Below are 21,335 nucleotides of genomic sequence, written 5' to 3'. Positions count from 1 at the left end.
TAGGCAGCCTACTGGGGCAGTGGGCAAGCCAGCTGGGCACTGCTGAAGGCCCCACCTTCTTCTGTCCTCTCTTCCTGGGCAGAGTTAGTTCATAGGGTGGATAGACCCCTTTGGAATGCTTTAAGACTACAAATGTGCCAATTAAATGGTGAAGAAGAGTTTTAAGAACAGCTGCTGTGCGAGATGCATCCTTCTCGCTGCTGGCTGTCGTGGGTCTCGTCTCCCTTGGCGTAGCAGGGTCTGTGCAGCTTCCCCCAGCAGGCTTCTCTCCTGACTTCCTAGTGGTGTGGCAGGATGCCTTAGCCCTACACTCCCAGAGCACTCACTGCTGGAAAAGTGAGTTAATGAGAGAGCTGGGATGTTTCTCTCTGCCTTGTAATTTGTGCAAGTTTTGAAAATCTATTTCAATCAAAATTGACTAATTCTTTTGGTGCCGGGAGCCACAACTTTATAATTTACAGAGTGTGGGTCTTTTATGCTTCTAAATTAAGATATGTGAAGATCTGGGGGGAGTGCTCTGAAATAATTCTTCACTTCTTGGGGATTGTGTTGTAATTCTGAAGCTGTTTCCAAAGGCAAAATTTGATGCTTTCAGTGTGCCCATGTGGTATTGGGAAACAGTTTACAGAGTGGTGACTGTCTGATGGGAAGAGGTTACTGCCAACAGGCCTGAAACAGAGCAGTTGAAAAGCAGAGTCATCGGAGTCCTTCAGAGGAGAAGGAAGACCCCTCATCTGTGAAGTGGACATGCTGGGGACAGTGGGTCTGTGTGTACACACCGCACACAGCACAGAGCCTTGTTGCAGGCAGTCAGGCCACAGGAATTCCAGACTCAACAATCCACAAACTGGGTGGTTTCATGACTTGGTGTTTTAGCCCTGAGAGTCTCAGCTTTGTTCTTTGTAAAATGGAAATGACAATAAAAGTAGTAATGACACCCAGAGTTGCTGTGCTTATCTAGTGAGCTTACTTATATAAAACTCTTTGTGAGCTTAAAACAAACCCCTACACACTAAAATACATGCAGGCAGATCTGTCTGTCACCTATGTGCAAGGCTGTCCGTCCCAATATCATGACTCATGGCTGGGCAGCTTCTGAAGGTCGGAATCCCAGCTGAGAGCCAACAGAAACGGCCGTCCTCCTCAGCTGGCCCTCTGCTTCTCTGAAGGCCCTTTGGACGTGGGTGAGTGTGTCATAGATGGGACCTGCCCAGCATCCTTATCTGCAGCTCAGCACTTTCAATATGTGTCCCTGACACCCCCCAAGTTATGTTTCACGTGAGGTCTGGAGTTGACAGGTTCACTTGCAAAGAGGCACAGTAGTGAAGACTCAACTAGCACATCATCCTGCAGACACAGTGGGCTGGGAAGCATGTGAGTCCCCGTGACACATCTCGGTGAATGCTATGGGCTGCCTACCTTATTTCCATGACAGCCATAGTGACAGAGACACTCATGGGAGGGGCTATAGAGAGAATGGGAATTTCAGAGACCTGGCTCTAGATGCCACAGGGACTTGACCCCTGCTCTTCGGGCCTGCCAGCAGGAGCTGGGGGAAATCCAGCTGCCACACAGCGCCAATTGGAGGGAGTCTTGTTTGCATTTGAGCCCATCAAAATTTGGTCACCGGACAAAAGTGAAGTCCTCCCAGGAGTGCCCTCACCTCGCTGCGGCCCCACTCTCTGTGCCCTGATCAGGGCTGGTGCCTGCTCTGTGTGCATCTAATCAGCAAAGACAGGGAAAGACACACGTGGCCCCCTTAGTATGTTTGCAAGTGGGAACCTCTGGGGCTCTCAGGCTGCCCATAGCAGGGCCAGGACAGTGTCTGTGCAGGGGCCACCCTCACAGGGCACACACACCTGTGAATCCCCCTGGCCACTCAGGTGACCACCTCCTTATAAAGCCACCCAAGTTGATGCCCAAGCACTTCCGGTGTGTTCCTGAAGCTCTCCCACCTGCATCAGGCCTGGTGCGGCCTCCAGCAGCTGGCAAGGGGAGTTAAGGAGCTGACGACCCTCTTTCAAGAAGAAACACACCATTTCTCGCTCAGGAACCACTTCTGCAGTGAGACAGGACTCCATCCTTGTGTGAACACACAGAAATAGAGCAACCTTGGTCTGGGATGAGTCGGCCTGCGTGGGCCATGTTCTGATGAGGACGACATTTCACACTGGGCAGCCCAGCACTAAGGATCCTGCCCTGGGAGGACCCAGCCATGCAGTTTCCTGGGGAAACCAGCACTCCCGGCAGTGGGGGATGGTTGGAACCACCTGAGTTGGTTCCCTGCCTCACACACCCTCCTCCATCCAACGTTCTTGGTCAGCCCCACACAAGCCCTACCTTGTGACTGGACTGCATGGCAGAAGAGCAAACAGCTATCAGGCCAGAGTCTGGACAGGAGGCTCAGGGGACAGTGTCCTCCGCCCACACCTACCCCACTCTGTCCTGTAAACTAGTGGGGAGTCTTAGGATAAAACGTGAGGTCCACATGGGGTGTATGTGTCCTCTCCTGGTCCATCTGGGCACCCATCCTCCCAGAGCTTAGAAATAACTGGTTCCTGCGGGGCTTTCTCTGCTCTTGGACTACCCAAGAGCCCTATACACAGGATCTTTTTTTCTTTTTGTCCTTGGTAAGCTTGCCTTGAGGAAACCCTTTCCATGAGGCTGTGTACTTGCAGTGATGACAGTGACATGGCCACAGCTGCCTCCATGGAGGGCCTGCCCCTGCCAGGCCCTGCCCCAGGGCCCAGGCCCCAGAGCACCCCCATATTAACCTTCTCTTCTCTCCCACCCCACCCTCTTCCCTCCTGCAGAGTGACTACTCCAGTGACACTGAGAGTGAGGACAACTTCCTCATGATGCCGCCTCGGGACCACCTGGGCCTCAGCGTCTTCTCCATGCTCTGCTGCTTCTGGCCTCTGGGCATCGCCGCCTTCTACTTGTCCCATGAGGTAAGGCCTCTGGCAGTGGTGGCACACACATGGCAGTGTGGTGAGAGCACAGCCAGCCCAGGGAGTGGACATCCCAGAGAGCCTGGTCAGCTCCTGCTTGGGAGGACAGGGGAGGAAGGGGTGCAATGCAGGTGACTGTTGGGAGGACAGGCCTGGAGTGTTGGGAGTGCCCTGGGGGCCGGGTGGGGCCACTCAGGCTGCTTCATCTCAGACATAGCCCTGCCCTTGCAGGGGCCGGGCTGAGCTCAGGAATGGGTCTTCGTGACAAGGGCAGTCATCCACTCAGGGAAAGGCGGTGACCATCACTCAGGCCCTCAGGCTAGACCAATGGGGCCGTGCTAGGAGCAGTGTGCCCAAATGAAGATGTGGGATTTGCTGAGAGAGGAAAAGGGAGGCCTGGTTTTCCTTGTCAGAGGCTCGGTCCTGTCACACAGACTCTGTCCACAGCAGCGCCCATGCACATCCCAGGTGAAGGCTGCGGCTGGCACCCTCTTTGTGCCACATGCCTTCCCTCCCCAGCATGACACTTCTAAAGGCTTTGAGTCCAGCTTTTCTTCATTACAAAGCATGCTATTTGTTGGCCCCTTATGGAACCCAGGCTTTGAAAATATTTGAAAGACTCTTCTCTACCAAATAAAGAGTATTCTTTCAGAAGTCAGCTACATTCCTATGCTTGTTAATCAAAGGGAGACATCTGTACTTGCCAGCTGAGAAAGCATGAGATTGCAGCATCACCACACCCACCCCTCGTCCAGGCCACAGAACGGGACAGCTCCGCTCTGGGCGCAGGGTGAGTGTGGCACAGTGCCTGTGGGGCATTCTTGGGCATGCTGAAGGCCCTCAGGGGCACATGAGGTTCTTCCTCCAGCTTCTAGGGTTCTGGGATGGTGGCTGCAAATAGCTGCCCCTGACAGTTCCTTTGTCTGACTCAGCCCTGCTGTTGCTTCTTGCTGGTGTCTGTAGTGATTAGGAGACCCCAACCCATCCTTATATGATTTTCTGCATCCCACCCAAACAACTTTGTAGTGACTGGCCCCCCACCCTGTTCCAGGAGCCAAGAGGATGGTAGGCTAGCTGGGGCCCTCCCAGGGGCAAGTGCCCCTCAGCAGGGACCTGAGAGGACAAGTAGCCCTGGTGGGAGGGCAGGTGGGGTCCTGCTCTGCCCTGCACTGTGGTGTGCTTATGGAAGACAGGGGACAGACGTGATGGGGAAGCCCCCACCCCCAATGGGCTGGGCCAGGCAACCATCCCAGGCCCAGTTTTGGACTCCAAGATCTGTCCAAGCTTCTTTTGTGAATTTGACCCCTTTCCTTGGTGGCACAAGTGCTGGGTGGAAAGCCAGACTCCTGGGTCTGGCGGAGCCTGGCAATTGTGGCCAGATGCAGAGCTTGGGGAACCGGGCCCTGGGCCAAGGCTGGGTAGGCGGCATGTGCCATGGACTGGGACACACAGGGCCTGGAGAGAAGGGTGTGGCTGACCACCCACAGTGCCCACCTGCATGAACTGACTCTGGTACTGCAAGTGGGCCAGAGCAGCCTTGCTGGGAAAGGGAAGAGATGACAGGGTAGAGAGCCAGTCTTCCCACCGCATGGGCACCACAGGCTCTCCCAGGAGCTAAACAGGGACGTCAGATGCACCCTGAAAGCCCCCCTCCTGTACCCCACCTCTGTGTCATCCCTGTCTATGAAAGGATGGGGCCACCTTGTCAACCTGGGGCCCAGCCACTATGACAAGCTCTTCTTACGCTGGCCAGGGAACACTTTCAACACTAGAGCTATATTTTGAATTTTAGAACAAGACTGATATTTTTATCCTGGATTCTACTGGCTGAGGCTCTGCCTGTCCCCAGAGATGACAGTGTGCATCATCTGAACAAGCTGGTGGGGTACAGGGTGCTGAGAACATGCATCATGTCCAAAGATTGTAATTACACCAAAAATCAGGGCTCCAGTTGCAGTGACTGGTGTGTAGAGTCTTTTTCTCAGAAAGTAATTTTATTCCTCTTGCAGTAAGAGCCTGTCTCTTAGACTTGGGCTTGATGACTCATAACATTTAATGCTTTAGATGGTAAAAGGGATTTTTATTATTTGTTTTGCAGCAAATGTGAATGCAGTTTCTATAGAGGCTTCTGATCACATTTTTTGGAGCTGAAGCTCTAACATTTTTGTGGAGTGTAGAGATTATCTTCACTGTCATCCTAAGACAGGGGCTCCAGGGCCGTGACTCCCTTTCCCTTTGAGAATAGATTTGCCTTGCGTGAAACCACTGCAGAGAAGAGGTGCTGACATTTCTATTGAGATCATCTGTGGAGCAGTCCCCTTTGCAGACCTGCATCCACATCCTTTCCAAATCCAAATTCGTACTCCCAGGCAGTCCCCCTTCCATTTTGCAGCAGCGGCAGTGCTGGGTCTCTGCGGCAGATCGGGGGATGAACAGCCTGCCCACGGCACCCCACTGACACTGAGACTGCCATGGCTTCTGTTTACAGCCCACACTGCAGGCCACTCTCCTGCAGGTCACCGGAGCAGGCAGCTGCCCAGGAAGGAGAGGGCACAGACTGCAGCAGACACACACTGTTAGTCCTCGTGCTAAACTGAACCAGGGCTTTCCTAGGCACATCCAGCTCGGAGCTTTCACCGGGGCTCAGGAATGGGGAGTGAGGAGCTCTCCCTGGGGAACCTGCAGGCTGTGGCAGGGTCCAGAGTGGCTGGGGCTGGGAGGTGACACAGAGGGGTTTGGAACATACCAAGGAAGCCAAGGTTCCCCAACGCTATTCACAAGGACATCTTCCACATTGAAGTGTGACTTTGGGGATTTTTCCCCTTACCATAGATCACACATTGAAGTGTACTCACCAGCAGGCTATGTCTGCTCATTGTCTAAATAACATCTCAGTTGAGGCTAAGGAGGCTTCATGTGACCTCATGTGAGATCATTATAGAAAAACCCAACAAAACAAATCATGGTGGTGTGGCTACACCAGGTAGTAGTGAGAGGGATGAATGGTGTTCCCAGCATCATGATCCTGGATCCATTTGCTAACCCTCTCTGTTCGGGTCCTGTTCAGCAGGCAGCTTCTCTGTGCCTCAGTTTGCTGATTCATAGAATGCTGTTGGCATGATTCCAGGAGCATGGGGCTCGCAGGGCTCAGGGACATGCTGCCATGGGGTCCCCAGGAGGTTCACTGAGAGGAGGGGGCTCTGACCATGCACTGCAGGGAGCCTGAGTGCATGTGGGTCCAGAGGCAGATGGACTCCTGGAAGGAGACTTGCTGTGCTTTCCTCCAACAGATTTCACTGATCCTGAAGAGGTATTGAGTGAGTAGTGGCAACACTTGCTAGTCACAATGTCAGGGGGACATTTGTCAAACACTTCCTGCACCAGATACCACGTTCAAGCCACTCACCCTAACTTCTGGGTTGTGGTTCTTGACCAATATAGCCAGTGTCCTTGGACACATGCTAGAAATGTGCACTGTCCGGCCCACAGCAGGCCTGCTCCAGTCAGAGTCTCTGGAGCCCAGAAACCTGCCTGTGGGGAATTCTGGGAAGATGGCCAACTGGTAGCAACCCTCAACAGAGGCTCCTGAGCAGAGAAAGAAAAACTGGATGGAATCAGATTCTATGAAACCAAAGGTGAGGAGTTGAGCCAAGAAAGAAGTTCAACAAGCTGTAACTCCAAGGCAGAGCATTCAAGAAAACAAATGTCAGGTACAAAGCCTATTGACTAGAGGATGGGAGACCCCTTCCCCAAGCATGAAGCCTGCCAAAGGCTATCTGCGATTGAGCAGGGAACAAAAGACCTCTCACTTTACCTCACTGGAGAGAGCTGCTAAACTCCAGGTCTCTTTCTCCAGGGCAGTCCCTCTTATGAACCTAGACACCACCCCGCAGGCATAAAATTGAACAGATATTTTCCCCCACAAATCCAAACTCCCAGTCCACCCTTTTCCCCTGGTGTGGTGGTCTGAAGTTCTTCCCCCAGCAAAGCACAGAGTGTTTGGTCTTGCCCTGAGAGATCTGGGCATAGTGTGGACTGCCAACCATCAGGACAGAATCTGTGACTAATGGGGAAGAAAGAGGGTGTGGGAAGAAAGGGACACTCAGTGGGAGGAGGAGCAGTCCCCTGGTATGATTATGCCCGGCCAGTTGTGATGTTGACCCTCAGTTTGGGCTGCGTCTGGCAAAACAGGGTGTAGAACCCCCAGCTCTGACAGCACCCACAGCGGGAGAGTGGTTGCCCCATGTGGACTGAGTTTGGCAGACAGGCTGGTCCCCAGCCCCTGCTGGGCCTACGAGTAGAGGCTGTGGACTGAGACCTGAGAACAAGGGCGTGGTCCCCAGATTCCAACAGAACCCTCGAGCAGTGGCTTACTGGGTGTGAACCAAGACCTGAGGGCTAGGGCATGGTCCCCTGCTCCTCCAGTGGAGCTGGTGAGCAGATGCTTACTGGGTGAGGACTGAGAAGTACAGGCAGAGTGCAGTGCCCTGACTCTAACAAAGCCTGCCAACAGAGGCTTGCCAGGCAGTGCACTGAGACTGGCAGGTGGGGGCATGGTCCCCTGATTCCAACTGGTCTGGCAAGCAGAGGCTAGCTGGGTGTGGACTGAGACCAGAGAGTGGGACTCAGTGCCCTGACTCCAACAGAGCCTGCGAACAGAGGCTTCCCAGGAAGTGGGCTGAGACTGGCAGGTGGGGGTGTGGTCCCCTGACTCCAACTGGTCTGGCAAGCAGAGGCTAGCTGGGTGTGGACTGAGACTGGTGGGTGGGGGCATGGCCCCTGGCTCCAACTTGTCCTGTGAGCAGAGAAGGGGACAACAGTGTGGACTGAATCTGGCAGGTGAGAGTGTGGATCCAATTGTGCTGTTGGAGACCCTTGAATCCCACTCTGTTCAGCAGGGTTTGCACTACCTGAGATAATTTAATTGGAACCTGTTTCTGGGGCTGTCCACTTGGGGACACTCTGAGGTTGACCTTCAAAGTTCTGTAGCAGAAAAGAACTGAAGGGTGGGGGCTGGGCACCACAGCTATTTGTATCTCTTCACAGTCAAGATTTAAACCTAGTGGTTTAAATATAGTGGTTTCTTAGGATAGGTTAGAGGTTGGAGGATATCAAAACAGAGCTAGCTTGTGCTATCTCACCAAGTAGGTTCTCACAGTCTTCAGCTAAAACTCTGAAAGGGGACTTTGTAAGGTTGTAGGAGGTGAGCCACAATCACAAAGCCTAGCACTTTGGTAAGGGGCTATCTCTACTACCTGGGAACCCCAATTCAATCTCATCCTACCAGCTCTAATAAGCAAATGGTGGAAAATAAACAAGGTGCAGACCCAACAGAGGAACTCTGGCAACATGAATAACCAGAGTAGATCAACCCCCTCCCCCAAGAAATGACAAAGGAGACACAACTGAAGATGCCATGCATAGACAAATGGCAGCAATGTCAGAAATCTAATTTAGAATATGGATTGCAAATAAGATAAATAGAATGGAAGAAAAGATAGAAATTGAATTCCAAAGAGTAGTTCCAAAGTTATCTCAAGAAATTAATGAATTCAAACCCCAAGTCACCAAAGACATGGACATAATGAGAAAAGACATAGCAGAGCTCAAGGAAACAAAAAAGTTAGTTGAGAAGCTCCAAAACACAGTAGAATCCCTCAGTAATAGAGTTGATCAGGCAGAAGAAAGGATCTCTGAAAATGAAGACAAAGCTTTTGAACATTCCCAAAAACTCAAAAAGCAGACAAATGGAGAGCAAAAACTTATCATACCCTGAGAGAGTTTGGGATCACTCCAAAAGATCAAACATTCATCTTATAGGAATTCCCAAAGGAGAAGAGGATGGTCCTAAAGGTACAGGTGCTCTATTCCAAGAGATTTTGGAGGAGAATTTACCAAGCATTGCAAGAGATACAGAACTTCAGATAGCAGGCAGTTTCAGAACCCCAGCAAGACTCAATCCAAATAAAGCATCTCCTAGACACATTGTGATTAACTTTGCTAAAGTTAAAACAAAGGAGAAAATTCTGCAAGCAGCCAGACGTAAGAAAAGCATGACCTACAGAGGGAGAAGTATCAGAATGACTGCAGATCTCTGAGCCAAAAGGTTTCAAGCCAGAAGAAGATGGTCATCAACCTTCAATCTCCTAAAACAAAACAACTTCCAGCCTGGAATCCTGTATCCAGCTAAACTGAGTTTCATTTGTGATGGAGAAATCAAATACTTTAATGACATAGACATGTGGAAGAAATTTGCCATAACTAAACCAGCTCTCCAGGATATTCTCAGACCCATCCTCCACAATAACCAGTACAATGCTCTACTTCCAAAGTAAACTCATGCAGAAATTTTAGAATAAAACTCAACTTCCACAGTGGTGAAAGGTTTAAATGTCCACTGGACATCTGAAAATCATGACACCCAAAATACAACCAGGCTTATCAATTCTCTCAATTAATGTGAATGTTTAAATTGTCCTTTAAAGAGGCATAGGCTGGCTGACTGGGCACATAAACTCAGACCAGCTATCTGCTGTATACAAGAATCTCACCTTACCTTAAAGGATAAAAATAGACTCAGGGTGAAGGGATGGACTTGTATAATACAGGCAAATGGAAACCAGAAAAAAGGTGGGGTTGCAGTTTTAGTAGCAGATACTATTGGCTTTAAACCAACAAAGATAAAGAAAGATAAGGAAAGTCACTGCATATTTGTCAAGGGAAACACCCAACATGAAGAGATTTCAATAATTAACATGTATGCACCCTACCAGAGTGCTCCTCAATTCATAAAGCAGACCCTAATGGATATGAACAACTTGATATCTTCCTGCACTATAATGGTTGGAGATTTTAACACCCCTTTGACAGTTTTGGATAGATCTTCTAAGAAGAAACTAAACAAAGAAATATTAGACTTAAATCTGACCCTAGAACAAATGGATTTTACAGACCTCTACAGAACATTTCACTCCAATAAAACTGAATATACATTCTTCTCATCAGCCCACGAGTCATCGTCCAAAATAGATCATATCCTAAGAAACAAGTCTAACCTCAGCAAATTTAAGAATGTGGAAATTATTCCTTGTATCTTCTCGGACCACCATGGAATGAAAGCTGAACTCAACATCAACAGGAATCTTCCTACTCAAACAAAGTCATGAAAACTAAATTATCTTAGGCTGAATGATAACTGGGTCAAAGACAAGATTAAAAAGGAAATCGCCAAATTTTTGGAATAGAACAATAACGAAGACACAAATTATCAAAACCTGTGGGATATTGCAAAGGCAGTCTATACCATTGGAAGCCTTCATCAAGAAAACAAGAAGAGAGGAAGCCAATAACTTAACAGATCATCTCAAGCAACTGGAGAAGGAAGAACAGTGCAACCTCAAACCCAGCAGAAGAAAAGAAATAACCAAAATTAGGGCAGAATTATATGAAATTGAAAACAAAAGAATCATTCAGAAGATCAACGAAACAAAAAGTTGGTTTTTTAAAAAGATTAACAAAATTGATAAACCTTTGGCCAACCTAACCAGAAATAGAAAAGTAAAATTTCTAATATCGTCTATCAGAAATGATAAAAGAGAAATAACAACAGACACTTCAGAAATTAAAAAAATCCTCAATGATTACTACAGAAATCTCTATTCCCAGAAATACGAAAATCTGAAGGAAATGGACCAATACCTGGAAGCATACCACCTTCCTAGACTCAACCAGAAAGAATTAGAAATCTTGAATAGACCTATATCAATCACTGAAAAACTATCAACAATACAAAATCTCCCAAAAAAGAAAAGCCCGGGACCAGATGGCTTCACATCCGAATTCTATCAAACCTTTCAAGAGGAACTAGTACCTATATTACATGTTTCCCAAAACATAGAAAAAGAAGGAATACTTCCCAACACATTCTATGAAGCAAATATCACCCTGATACCCAAACCAGGAAAGGATCCAACAAAGAAAGAAAATTATAGACCAATATCATTAATGAATATCAATGCAAAAATATTCAATAAGCTCTTAGCCAACAGAATTCAACAACACATCAAAAAAAATTATACACCATAATCAAGTTGGTTTTAGTCCAGGGTTACAAGGTTGGTTCAACATATGCAAATCTATAAATATAATACATCTTACATCAATAAAATAAAAACAAAGACCATATGATTCTCTCAATTGATGCAGAAAAAGCCTTTGATAATATTTAGCATCCTTTCATGATCAGAACACTTAAGAAAATAGGGATAGAAGGGACATTTCTTAAACTGATAGAGGCCATCTACAGCAAAACCACAGCCAATACCATATTGAATGGTGTAAAACTGAAAACATTTGCACTCAGATCAGGAATGAGGCAAGGATGCCCACTGTCTCCACTGCTATTCAACTTAGTAATGGAAGTCTTAGCCATGGCAATCAGGCAAGAGAAGGCAATCAAGTGTATCCAAATAGGGTCAGAGGAGATCAAACTCTCACTCTTCACTGATGATATTATCCTATACCTGGAAAATCCCAGGGACTCAACTTCAAAACTCTTAGAAGCGATCAAGGAATACAGCAACATCTCAGGACACAAAATCAATACTTACAGGTCAATAGCTTTTATATATACCAACAATAGTCAAGTTGAAAATATAGTCAAGGACTCTATTCCTTTTACAATAGTGCCAACGAAGATGAAATATTTGGGAATTTACCTAACAAAGGATGTGAAAGATCTCTATAAAGAGAACTGTGAAACTCTGAGAAAAGAAAAAGCTGAAGATATTAACAATGGAAAAACATACCATGCTCATGGCTGGGAAGAATCAACATTGTTAAAATGTCCATACTACCCAAAGCAATCTACAGATTTAATGCAATCCCTATTGAAGCACCATTCTCATACTTTAAAGAACTTGAAAAAAATAGTACTTCATTCTAATGGAATCAGAAAAAAAACCTTGAATAGCAAATACATTACTCAGAAATAAGAACAAATCAGGAGATATCACATTACCAGACTTCAGGCTATACTATAAATCTATAGTGATCAAAACAGCATGGTACTGGCACAAAAACACAGCAGTAGATGTATGGAACAGAATAAAGAACCAAGAGATGAACCCAGCTACTCATCATCATTTGATCTTTGACAAGCCTATTAAAAATATTCAGTGGGGGAAAGACTCCCTATTTAATAAATGGTGCTGGGTGAACTGGCTGGCAACCTGTAGAAGACTAAAACTGGACCCCCACCTTTCACCATTAACAAAAATTGATTCTCACTGGATAAAAGATATAAATTTGAGACATGAAACTATAAGAATACTAGAAGAGAGTGCAGGAAAAACACTTGAAGAAATTGGGAGAATATTTTGTGAGGAGGACCCTCCGAGCAATTGAAGCAACATCAAAAATACATTGCTGGAATCCGATTGAGCTAAAAAGCTTTTGCACAGCCAAGAGCACAGTAAGTAAAGCAAACAGACAACCTTCAGAATGGGAGAAGATTTTTGCAGGTTATGCTTCCAACAAAGGTCCGATAACTAGAATCAATAGAGAACTCAAACTAATCAATAAGAAAAGAATAAATAACACCATTTCTATGTGGGCAAGAGACTTGAACAGAAACTTCTCTGATGAAGACAGGTGCATGGCCTACAAACACATGAAAAAATGCTGATCATCCTTAACCATCAGAGAAATGCAAATCAAAACCACTTTGAGATATCAATCATCTAACTCCAATAAGGATTAGACCACATCACAAAATCCCAAAATTACAGATGTTGACGTGGATGCAGAGAGAAGGGAACACTTCTACACTGCTGGTGGGAATGCAAGCTAATACAACCTTTTTGGAAAGAAGTTTGGAGAACACTCAAGGAACTAAAAGTAGACCTACCGTTCAATCCTGCAATTCCTCTACTAGATATATACCCAGATGATCAAAAATTATTTTACAACAAAGACATTTGCACCAGAATGTTTATTGCAGCCCAATTCATAATAGCCAAGACATAGAAACAGCTCAAGTGCCTATCGAACCATAAATGAACTAACAAATTGTGGTATATGTACATCATGGAATACTACGCAGCCATAAAAAAGGATGGAGACTTCACATCTTTTATGTTTACCTGGATGGAGCTGGAACATACTCTTCTTAGTAAAGTATCTCAAAAATGAGGGGAGGGGGAAGTATCCAGTATACTGAACACTGCTATGAAATCATTATATAATCACCTACACACTCATTTGAATGGCAAAACATAACTATAGTCCAAAAAGTAGAAGGGAAGAAGAGAAAGAGGGGAGGAGAGGGGAAGGGGGATATGGGAGGAGGGTGGGTGTTCGGGAGGACCTCACCTAATGTGCATGATGCAATGGTACATTTCAAAACTATTAAGAAATGAGTATTATTATGATGGATATGTTAGTTCAATGTAAGCATTTCACATTGTATATCGAAGCAGTACCCTGAACCCCATACATGCATCAATGTACAAAGTTATGATTTAATAATAAATAAATAAATAAATATTCATTTTGGAAGACAAAGAAAAAAGAAACCTGCCTGTGTATGGAGCCGTCCTGCTGGTTCTGAGTGTGACCATGCTGCCATGTACACATGGTCCTGCCACAACACTGATGGGCACTGAAATCTGTGCAGGAGCCTGAGGGATGTGTCCAAAGTCATGCTGGGCAGCAGCAGGCCAGCTGCAGGATGGTCTGGCTCTAAGGCCACTCTGGGCAGGATGAAGGACTGACCCAGATGAAGGACTCACATGGGGACAGAAGAGGGCAGCATGTCGTTCACAGCTTTGCCCCAAACATGTTACCTGTCTGATCCAGCTCCCAACACAAAGTGAGTTCTGTAAACCAACTTACAGAGAGGAAGGTGAGGGTGCAGTTGTGGCCATGCATCTCCGTCTGGGGGCTGGTGCTGCTGAGTGGAGCCGAGGCTAGAAGTGAGTCCTTACTCTGCCAAGTGGTTGCTATAAGCTACTTAATCTGCACACTTTATCTTATTTAATCTTTGCCAGGAGTCTGGAAGATAGAAAATTATTATCTTCGTTTTACAGTTTGAAAACAACTAAAATTGAGTCTGCCAACCAGGAGTTAACTCCTGTGCACGTCACATAGCAGCTCCTGCTTTGTCCAGAGGGCCCTGGGCTGGGCAGGGGAGGTGGGTGGTGGGTGAGGGGGAGAGAGCCAGAGACTCAGTGGTGCAGTGATGTGGCCTGCCAAAAGCTGGTCATTGGAGGGGCCAGGGCAGAGTAGGTAGTCATGAGCTGGGGATAAGGTGGGGCAGAGGGACTCCCAGCACATGGACAAGTGTGACGTCTCTGCCCCAGAAGCAAAGCTGCTGACCGAGCAAAGGCAGCTTTGTAGCCCACAGCCCTTGTCTGAAGTGTGGGTGTCTGCCCCTCTTCCTAGGGTTCAGGAGGGTCAAACCCACAATACAAGAGATGTGTTCTGGTCTGGACTAGACCTTGCACCAGATACCACTTTGGGTTCAGTGATGAGCTGACATCAAGCCCTTGTTCAGAATGTAGCCCGTGGTAGCCAAATTTGGAGCCGAAGTTGGAGAGGGAAGCACCCAGTACATAGCCCTGTTTTGAGGGCAGCAGGGTTCTGGTTGGCATGAGCAGCAAGCCCACCCTGGCTCCTGTGGAGTGAAGGACTCACCTTCATGCATCCGTGAAACTGGAATGGCAGTAATGGCATTACCGTGAGGACAAGCGCAGCAGGGTGCAGAGTGCTCTGTATGCACAATTGCACCTAATTTCCACAGCAGCTCTGTGAAATTGGTACTGGTATTATCACCATTTTACAGATGATAAATTTTACAAATTTCAATCCAGGTCTATACAGATCAGGATCTGTGTTGCTTTTAAATCCTTCGGAAACACCTAGAGCCACTATTTCAGAGCAAGTTTCCAGTGAATTTTATCTCATCCTCAGGTGTGACACAATGCCCAGCAAGGTTGTTTAACTTACCCAGGATCACACTGCAGGATAGCAGCCCACAGGGGTGAAGTTGTCAGGAAACCCAGTAGCACCAAGAGATCCCCAGTGGGTGCCCACGTGTGGTTCCTGGAGATCCCAGTACCATCTCACTCATGGTCATGTTTCTTTTCAGTTTAATGCTGTTTGGTTTGGACTTGCTACTTTTCCCATGAAAGCACTACTTTTTACTAATTATGTATCAGTGCTTCCTCATTTATCCTTCCAAAAGGGTCAGTTTTTGCTTTCTGAACTTACAGTATAGTATTTTTTTTTTTTTGGAAGAATTAGTCATGTAATTTCTTTTATATGTCTTCCTTTAAAAGGTGTTGAATTTTCCATTACTAGAAATGGCTTTTGTCACTTTTATCCTTGCAGGTGTGTTCACTCAGTGTAGAATTATGGTTCATGGTTTCCTCCCTGGCTGCCTCTCAACTCAGCCAAACCCATCCACTGAGTTTCTGTCCATTTACCAGGTTGGAGTGTCCACGACTCTTCTTTTTCAGATCGACTATAACGCCTTTTGTATGTTCTAGTTACCTACCAAGATTTCCAAGCTTTGTTTTATTTCCTTGAACATAGAATGCATAGAAATACTCTATAGTCTCTTCAGGTTCATCACAATAAACACTCATGGTACATTTTCTTAGATTGTTATTGATTGTATGCTGGTCACTGTTTTTGAAATAGTATTCATAGTAATGTTTTGAAAATTAAGACGATGCCATCTTCCTTCAGGTAGGCTCTTTCTTTGCTTTTTCCAGAACATGAGGCACAAAAAAATTAGGAGCACCTTAGTTTACACTCGTTTTAAATGGGTGTGAAGCCAGGCCATGATCTGTGGGAGGGCTACCTACTCATGTTTCACTTTTTCTGCTATGGTTTATCTCTTTAATGTTCCACACTATGGCAAGGGCTGGTTTACCAGAATCTCCCTCTTTGATGTGCTCTGAGCCCCAGACTGGATTCCAACTGCCCCACAAAGTGACCAGAACACACCCTCTCAGACACCTTATGGATAAGCAAACATCACCAGGCACCATGTGGCTGTTTTACCTTTCTGGAATCTTATCCTTTTCCTGGTCTTAGCCTGATAATTCTTCATCTTCTTATGTCTTTGATGCTTGTTAAAATATTCTTTAACATTTCTTTAAAGTGTTTTAGCTGTCTTCTACAGAAAGGTTACAAGTCTGACAATATCAGAAGTCAAAATCTACATTCTCTGTTCCTTAATTGTTTATAGAAAATGTATTTACTTTATAGCAGAAATATTTTTTAATCAGAAATTTGGAGGCTTGGTTGAGAGAATTAGATTATCTGTTACTTGAGTTTTCATTTCTCCCAGTGCTACCTGCAACTTGGAAGGGCTCTTTGCACTGCGTGTGCAGCCAGTCTCACACCACTGAGGCTAAGGGGGCACGTGAGATGGGGCAAGCCTCCAAACACCTCATTCAAATGCAGAGGAAGAAACAATCCCTATTTAAATGCAGTAAAGAACTACCCAGCACAGAATATGGAATCTGGAATCTGGCTGTGGCAGGTGTTCAGTAAAGGTGGTTGCATTTGTGTCTGCTGCCTAGATCTGCACACCTGCGTTCTGTGTGGTCAGTCCATAAAGATGAAATAAATCCGAAAGGGTCCAGAGTTGGGAGGGGTTGACCGTGGCTAAGCTCAGATGGTGGCACCAAGTGCTCTGAGCACATGCCTTCTGCAGGGCGGTAAGCAACTATCCCTGACCATGGGGCCTCTGGGAGACAGCCTCAGTCTCAGGCCTCCAGGCTCTTCCCAGGAGTGGGAGGATGCTGCTGTCAGTCCCAGGTGAGGGCTGCTCACAGGAGATACTAATTCCCTGGCTTTTCTGGCTTATTCCTGCATCCTAGATGGAAACAATGAAGACAGAGGTGCCCTGCACGGGACATTGCCTCAGAAAGGTAGTAAATCACAGGATTTAAGTTGTCTGCAGCGAGGGGAGGGGCAGGCATGGAGGGCAGAGAACCCTGAGTGTGAACTAGGTCTGGTCGCTACAGAGCACTTGAAGCCAAAGAGAACATTGAAAGCAGAATACCAAGAAGAGCAGTCAGAAAGCAGTGCACAGAGACAGCATGCCCTAAAATCGAGTTATCCTTAGATTGGAGCATCTTTTTCACATGGAGGTGAGCAGACACATCCTTTGGACCCTGTGGGGCCACTGAGAAGGGTGCTGCACACCCTTAGGCTCACTGGACCGAGAGAAGGTAGGAACACCTGGAGAAAGACCCAGGACCCTTCACCTCTCATCACCCAAGACCAGGGGTGCAAGTTACGGAAAACCTCTGCCTGAAACGATAATCGATCTGGGACTTACTCATGTCTGTAGCCATATGCTCTGGGTGTTTTCAGAAGCTGTCACCTGTCCGTATTTCTAACCACTTATCTCACCAAAACAACCCGTGTTCTCCTTTTTAAACCTCATCACGAAACAGACTTGAAATTGTCATTTTTTTTTCAGTTGTGTGCTTACAACATGCACATCCTATAAACCTGGAACCTGTGTAGCCTGCACTGGTGGTCATGGTGTTCCTAACCTTCAGCCAGGGTCAGAGCCCGTGTTCTGTGCTCCCATCACCCATCACCTCCCTCTGTAGGCTTCATGTTCATTATTTCGAATGTCCTCAGATTTATAGTAAATCAAATCCCACCCGGGTAAATGTATCTGTAAATGTATCTGTGAGGCACTGGCAAATTCAGAATTAACACAAGATCCAAGTTTCCCTTGTGTATCCCAGTTCATACAAGGTAACGAGCAGGAGGCTGGAGGTAATCTGGCCAAGGACATGAAACCTGTGTTGAAGCTGTGGAGAAAGTTCTGGAAAATGATGTCACACAGGAAGGGAAATTGTACCAAGGGGCAGATAGGTGGAGAAGACATGGAGCAAGCTCCAAGTGGGGGTGGCCTATAAACTAAGGTTACAGGGTGGGCTGCAAGACCCCAGCCAGACATGCAGACTGGAAGCTACAGCTGGAGGGGTGACCCCAGGGTACCACGCGGGTGTATTTACCTGGTATCAGGAGACACAGGTGAAAGCACGAGATGTCAGCTCAGCGCTCACCTGGCGGCATCTTTCCTGCTCTCCCTCCCTCCCGCATCTCCATCTTCTGCATCTCCATCTTCCGTACCCACACTTAATATGCTGATTGTAGTGCCTGAGAGCTGTTTTGCAACTTCTGAATTTAAACAGTTCTGTATAAATATTAATGATCTAGTGCAGCCAAGACAAATCAGAGTTCTTATCTGTTTTTTCCTCTAGAATTCATGCCACAGTTAGTTACTGATTTCAGCTTGTTTGGTATAAATGAACAGATGTATCACGGCTGCTTTGTTCCCTGCAGTGTACTGGATGGATTATTTTTTCAGTTATAGGTGATGCATTAGTGCAGTAATTAGTGTCTCGATGTTGTGATCATTTACCCATAGTGATCACTTGTCCATAGTACATAAAACACACACATCCCTTGTCCAGGGGCAGAGTCCTTGTCTGCAACTCATTGTCTGCAACATTGGGAATCTGGGTTTGAAATCACAATGTATTAAATTGTACATTCTCCCCTCTGGACTTATGACTCACCTTCAATTACATTTCCAATGTGAGATCATTTTTCTTTAAATGATGTAACCGAGGCTTTTAGAGTAGAGTGTGACTCTGAGGGCAGAATGCTCACTTGTTTCATTTGCATCTCTTTCAAGACTGAGGCTCTCACAGGTCCTGTGGCACTTCGGAGGTGCAGTGCCAGGAGCTCCTGGTTTTATGCAGTGGCCCCTGGCTACTGGTCACTGTCTGTGGCCATTCCTGTGAATGTAAGTCCAGCCTGGCCAGAGCCTGGGATGCACAGTCAGCCAGGAACACCTAGCTTGATCACTGAGGTACCCAAGCAGGTGTCTCTGGCACAGCCTCTCTGGCAGCCAAGAGCCTGTCTCCGATAGAGTCAAATGGAGAAACCTCACCCAAATAGGGCAGACCTGCCTAAATAGGTCAACCCCAACCCTTTCCCACTGGATGTCTCACCTGAGAAAGGTAAATGGGTCAACCCCCTACCCTCCCAATGGATGTCCCTCCCAGGAAAGGTGAATGGGCCAACCCCGACCCTTCCAACAGGTGTCTCACCCAGGAAAGGAAATGTCCCAACCCTCACCCTTCCGACCTTTAAAACCCCTGTCCATCTTTATCCACATGCTGACTTCTTTCTCCAACTCAGCTTGTCTCCACTGGGGTGGAATAAAGGCCACTATTGCTCACACAGAGCCTAGATCCTGTTTTCCTTTCCTCTCGAGTCTCAGAATAATCTTTCATTTTTTGCCTTTGACCTCTGAGTCTCAGGGGTCCACTTGCCTGGGTCAAGATGTGACTGTGATGATGTGGTCAGTGGGATATCCCTGACTTGGGAGTGGTCTGAGGACTGACCCGTCTTGCCAAGTTTCTCTGAATCTGATAGATATGTAGCAGCTAATTACCCCAGAATGCATTTTTATCACAAAATCTTAGGTTTGTTGACCTTGTGCTATATTTTAATACTGAAAGCATGCATTCTATTTTAAGGTAAAGCCTTATGTTGTTATATTATTGAATACTGAAGTTATTATAAATTAGTAAATGGTTTAAAGGTAAAAAGAGAACAAACTTAAAATGAATTAAAAATGTCTATCTGGATGCTAATTGGAATAGATTTAGGGGACATTCTGTAGCCTATTTAATCTTCACTGAGTTTTACAGAAATAATGATCAAGAGAGGGCACCCCGATGGGCACCCTGAGTTGTTCCAGGAACCCCATTTCTGGGGACACATGGGGGACAGTGGGAGGGCTCAGGACTGGAAAGCAAACGGGTATGGTTTAGCTGAAGGGTGCACATGTGCACATGTGTCAGACACAAGGAGGGATGAGCACCCTGGGTCCTGATGTGGAAAGCCGACAGGCTGGCAGAGGAGGCGGGTCCCTGAGGCAGCGTCTGCAGCCCTTTACTGTGTAGTTCCTCTGGGCAGTTGAGGGAGCACAGTTAGCAGGGAGTCTGAAATGTGGAGTTTGCTAGAGTTTTATGTTCTGCAAATGTAGCTCTGTCCCTTCATTTGGGCTTGCTCCTTCGCCATTGATTGCCTGGTGGAAGTTCCTCTGAAAACTTCATCTGATCTGGGCTGAAGAGAGCTGGGTTGAGCTGCATGACCCACTGTGCTTCAGGCCCAGGGTCAGTCCTCAAAGCCTGGGCTCCACTGGACTGCTGGACTAGACACTGGGGCTGGACACAGTCTTGGCTGATGACTGATGTCCCTCCCTCTGCTGCCTGCCTGTGACTTTCCCTCCCTGAGAGAGAGGAGTGGCTGTGGACCATATCCACCTGCCACACCAGGCTCTAGGACTGGCCACAGTTGGAGAACCTTCTACTGATGACCTTCTGTTTGTTTTATAGGGTTTTTAAGCTGTACCCCTTTTGAAGACAATCTAATGATTTTTTTAAACGCAAATATTTACAATGGATAAATCAAAAGCAGTTATTTGTGTCTCAGATACCTGAATGTAATATGCCCTCCAAATTTACTTTAAGGATATTTAAAACATAGGTTTCCACAAAAGCCTACTATAAATAGTTTTCAGGATAAGTTCCTTTTATGAAACAAGGTATCTGCATATCTAAATAAGGTGTTGAGAGTGGCAGTCCATCACCCACTGGTGATCCCTCGAAGGAAAGCACTTTGCCTGGTGCTGGACCTGTGGGCCTCCCTCTGGGAGGGCAATGAAACATTGCACACGGGAAGACATTGCATAACTGGAAGGAAAATGAAAAGTGTGAGAAATTATACATGCTGACCCCAAGAATGAGGCAAGAGTTAAAAGGTGATAGAAGCCACTTTTTCTGGTGGGGAAAAGCTTTCAGCCACACATGAGGCACTAAGTCCCTCTCAGGCCACCAGAGGACTGTTGGGAAAGATGGGGGCTGAGAAGCTGTGCAGGTGGGGGCACATGTGAGTGATACTGTTGATTTGTGCCTTGTTCTCTTCACCAATTCCTGCATCTTCAAATTAAAGCTAAGACTAGACAGTGTTCAGAAAAACAGCATGAAGTCCTGTTTCATGGTGTGGAGGACAGTGATTTCATGTGATTTCACACGGATGTTGGTGCAAGCCAAACACACAAGTTCAAGAAGGGTGGTGGCAGATTTGTGAGTCATTGGTTGATCAGCACATACAGATTCTCATGGGAATCTAGGGCTATTTTAGGTCCATCTCTGATATTTTGATCTTGACATCAATGGGAGATAGCCAGGTTTCTCACTGTCTGAGACCTCCTTGGGATCCCTGACCCCTCAGCCATCTGCATGTGCACACTTTAAAGGTGCTTATGAC

At 46.6% G+C, this 21,335-nt stretch overlaps 1 protein-coding gene across 4 annotated transcripts in view; it reads left to right on the top strand.

Moving 5' to 3' along the window:
* Nucleotides 1–21,335, top strand: part of SYNDIG1 (synapse differentiation inducing 1) — a 128,001-nt gene that overhangs the window by 83,730 nt on the left and 22,936 nt on the right. For all 4 annotated transcript variants that reach the window (XM_053578811.1, XM_053578810.1, XM_053578813.1 and 1 more), the window contains exon 3: nucleotides 2,814–2,951. In XM_053578811.1, coding sequence (XP_053434786.1) covers nucleotides 2,814–2,951 — 138 coding nt within the window. The remainder of the gene's footprint in view (nucleotides 1–2,813; nucleotides 2,952–21,335) is intronic.

The sequence above is a fragment of the Nycticebus coucang genome, chromosome 24, assembly GCF_027406575.1.
Source record: "Nycticebus coucang isolate mNycCou1 chromosome 24, mNycCou1.pri, whole genome shotgun sequence".
Taxonomy (NCBI): domain Eukaryota; kingdom Metazoa; phylum Chordata; class Mammalia; order Primates; family Lorisidae; genus Nycticebus; species Nycticebus coucang.
Note: the sequence above shows the minus strand (reverse complement) of the source record. Positions and strands in the feature narration are given on the sequence as shown.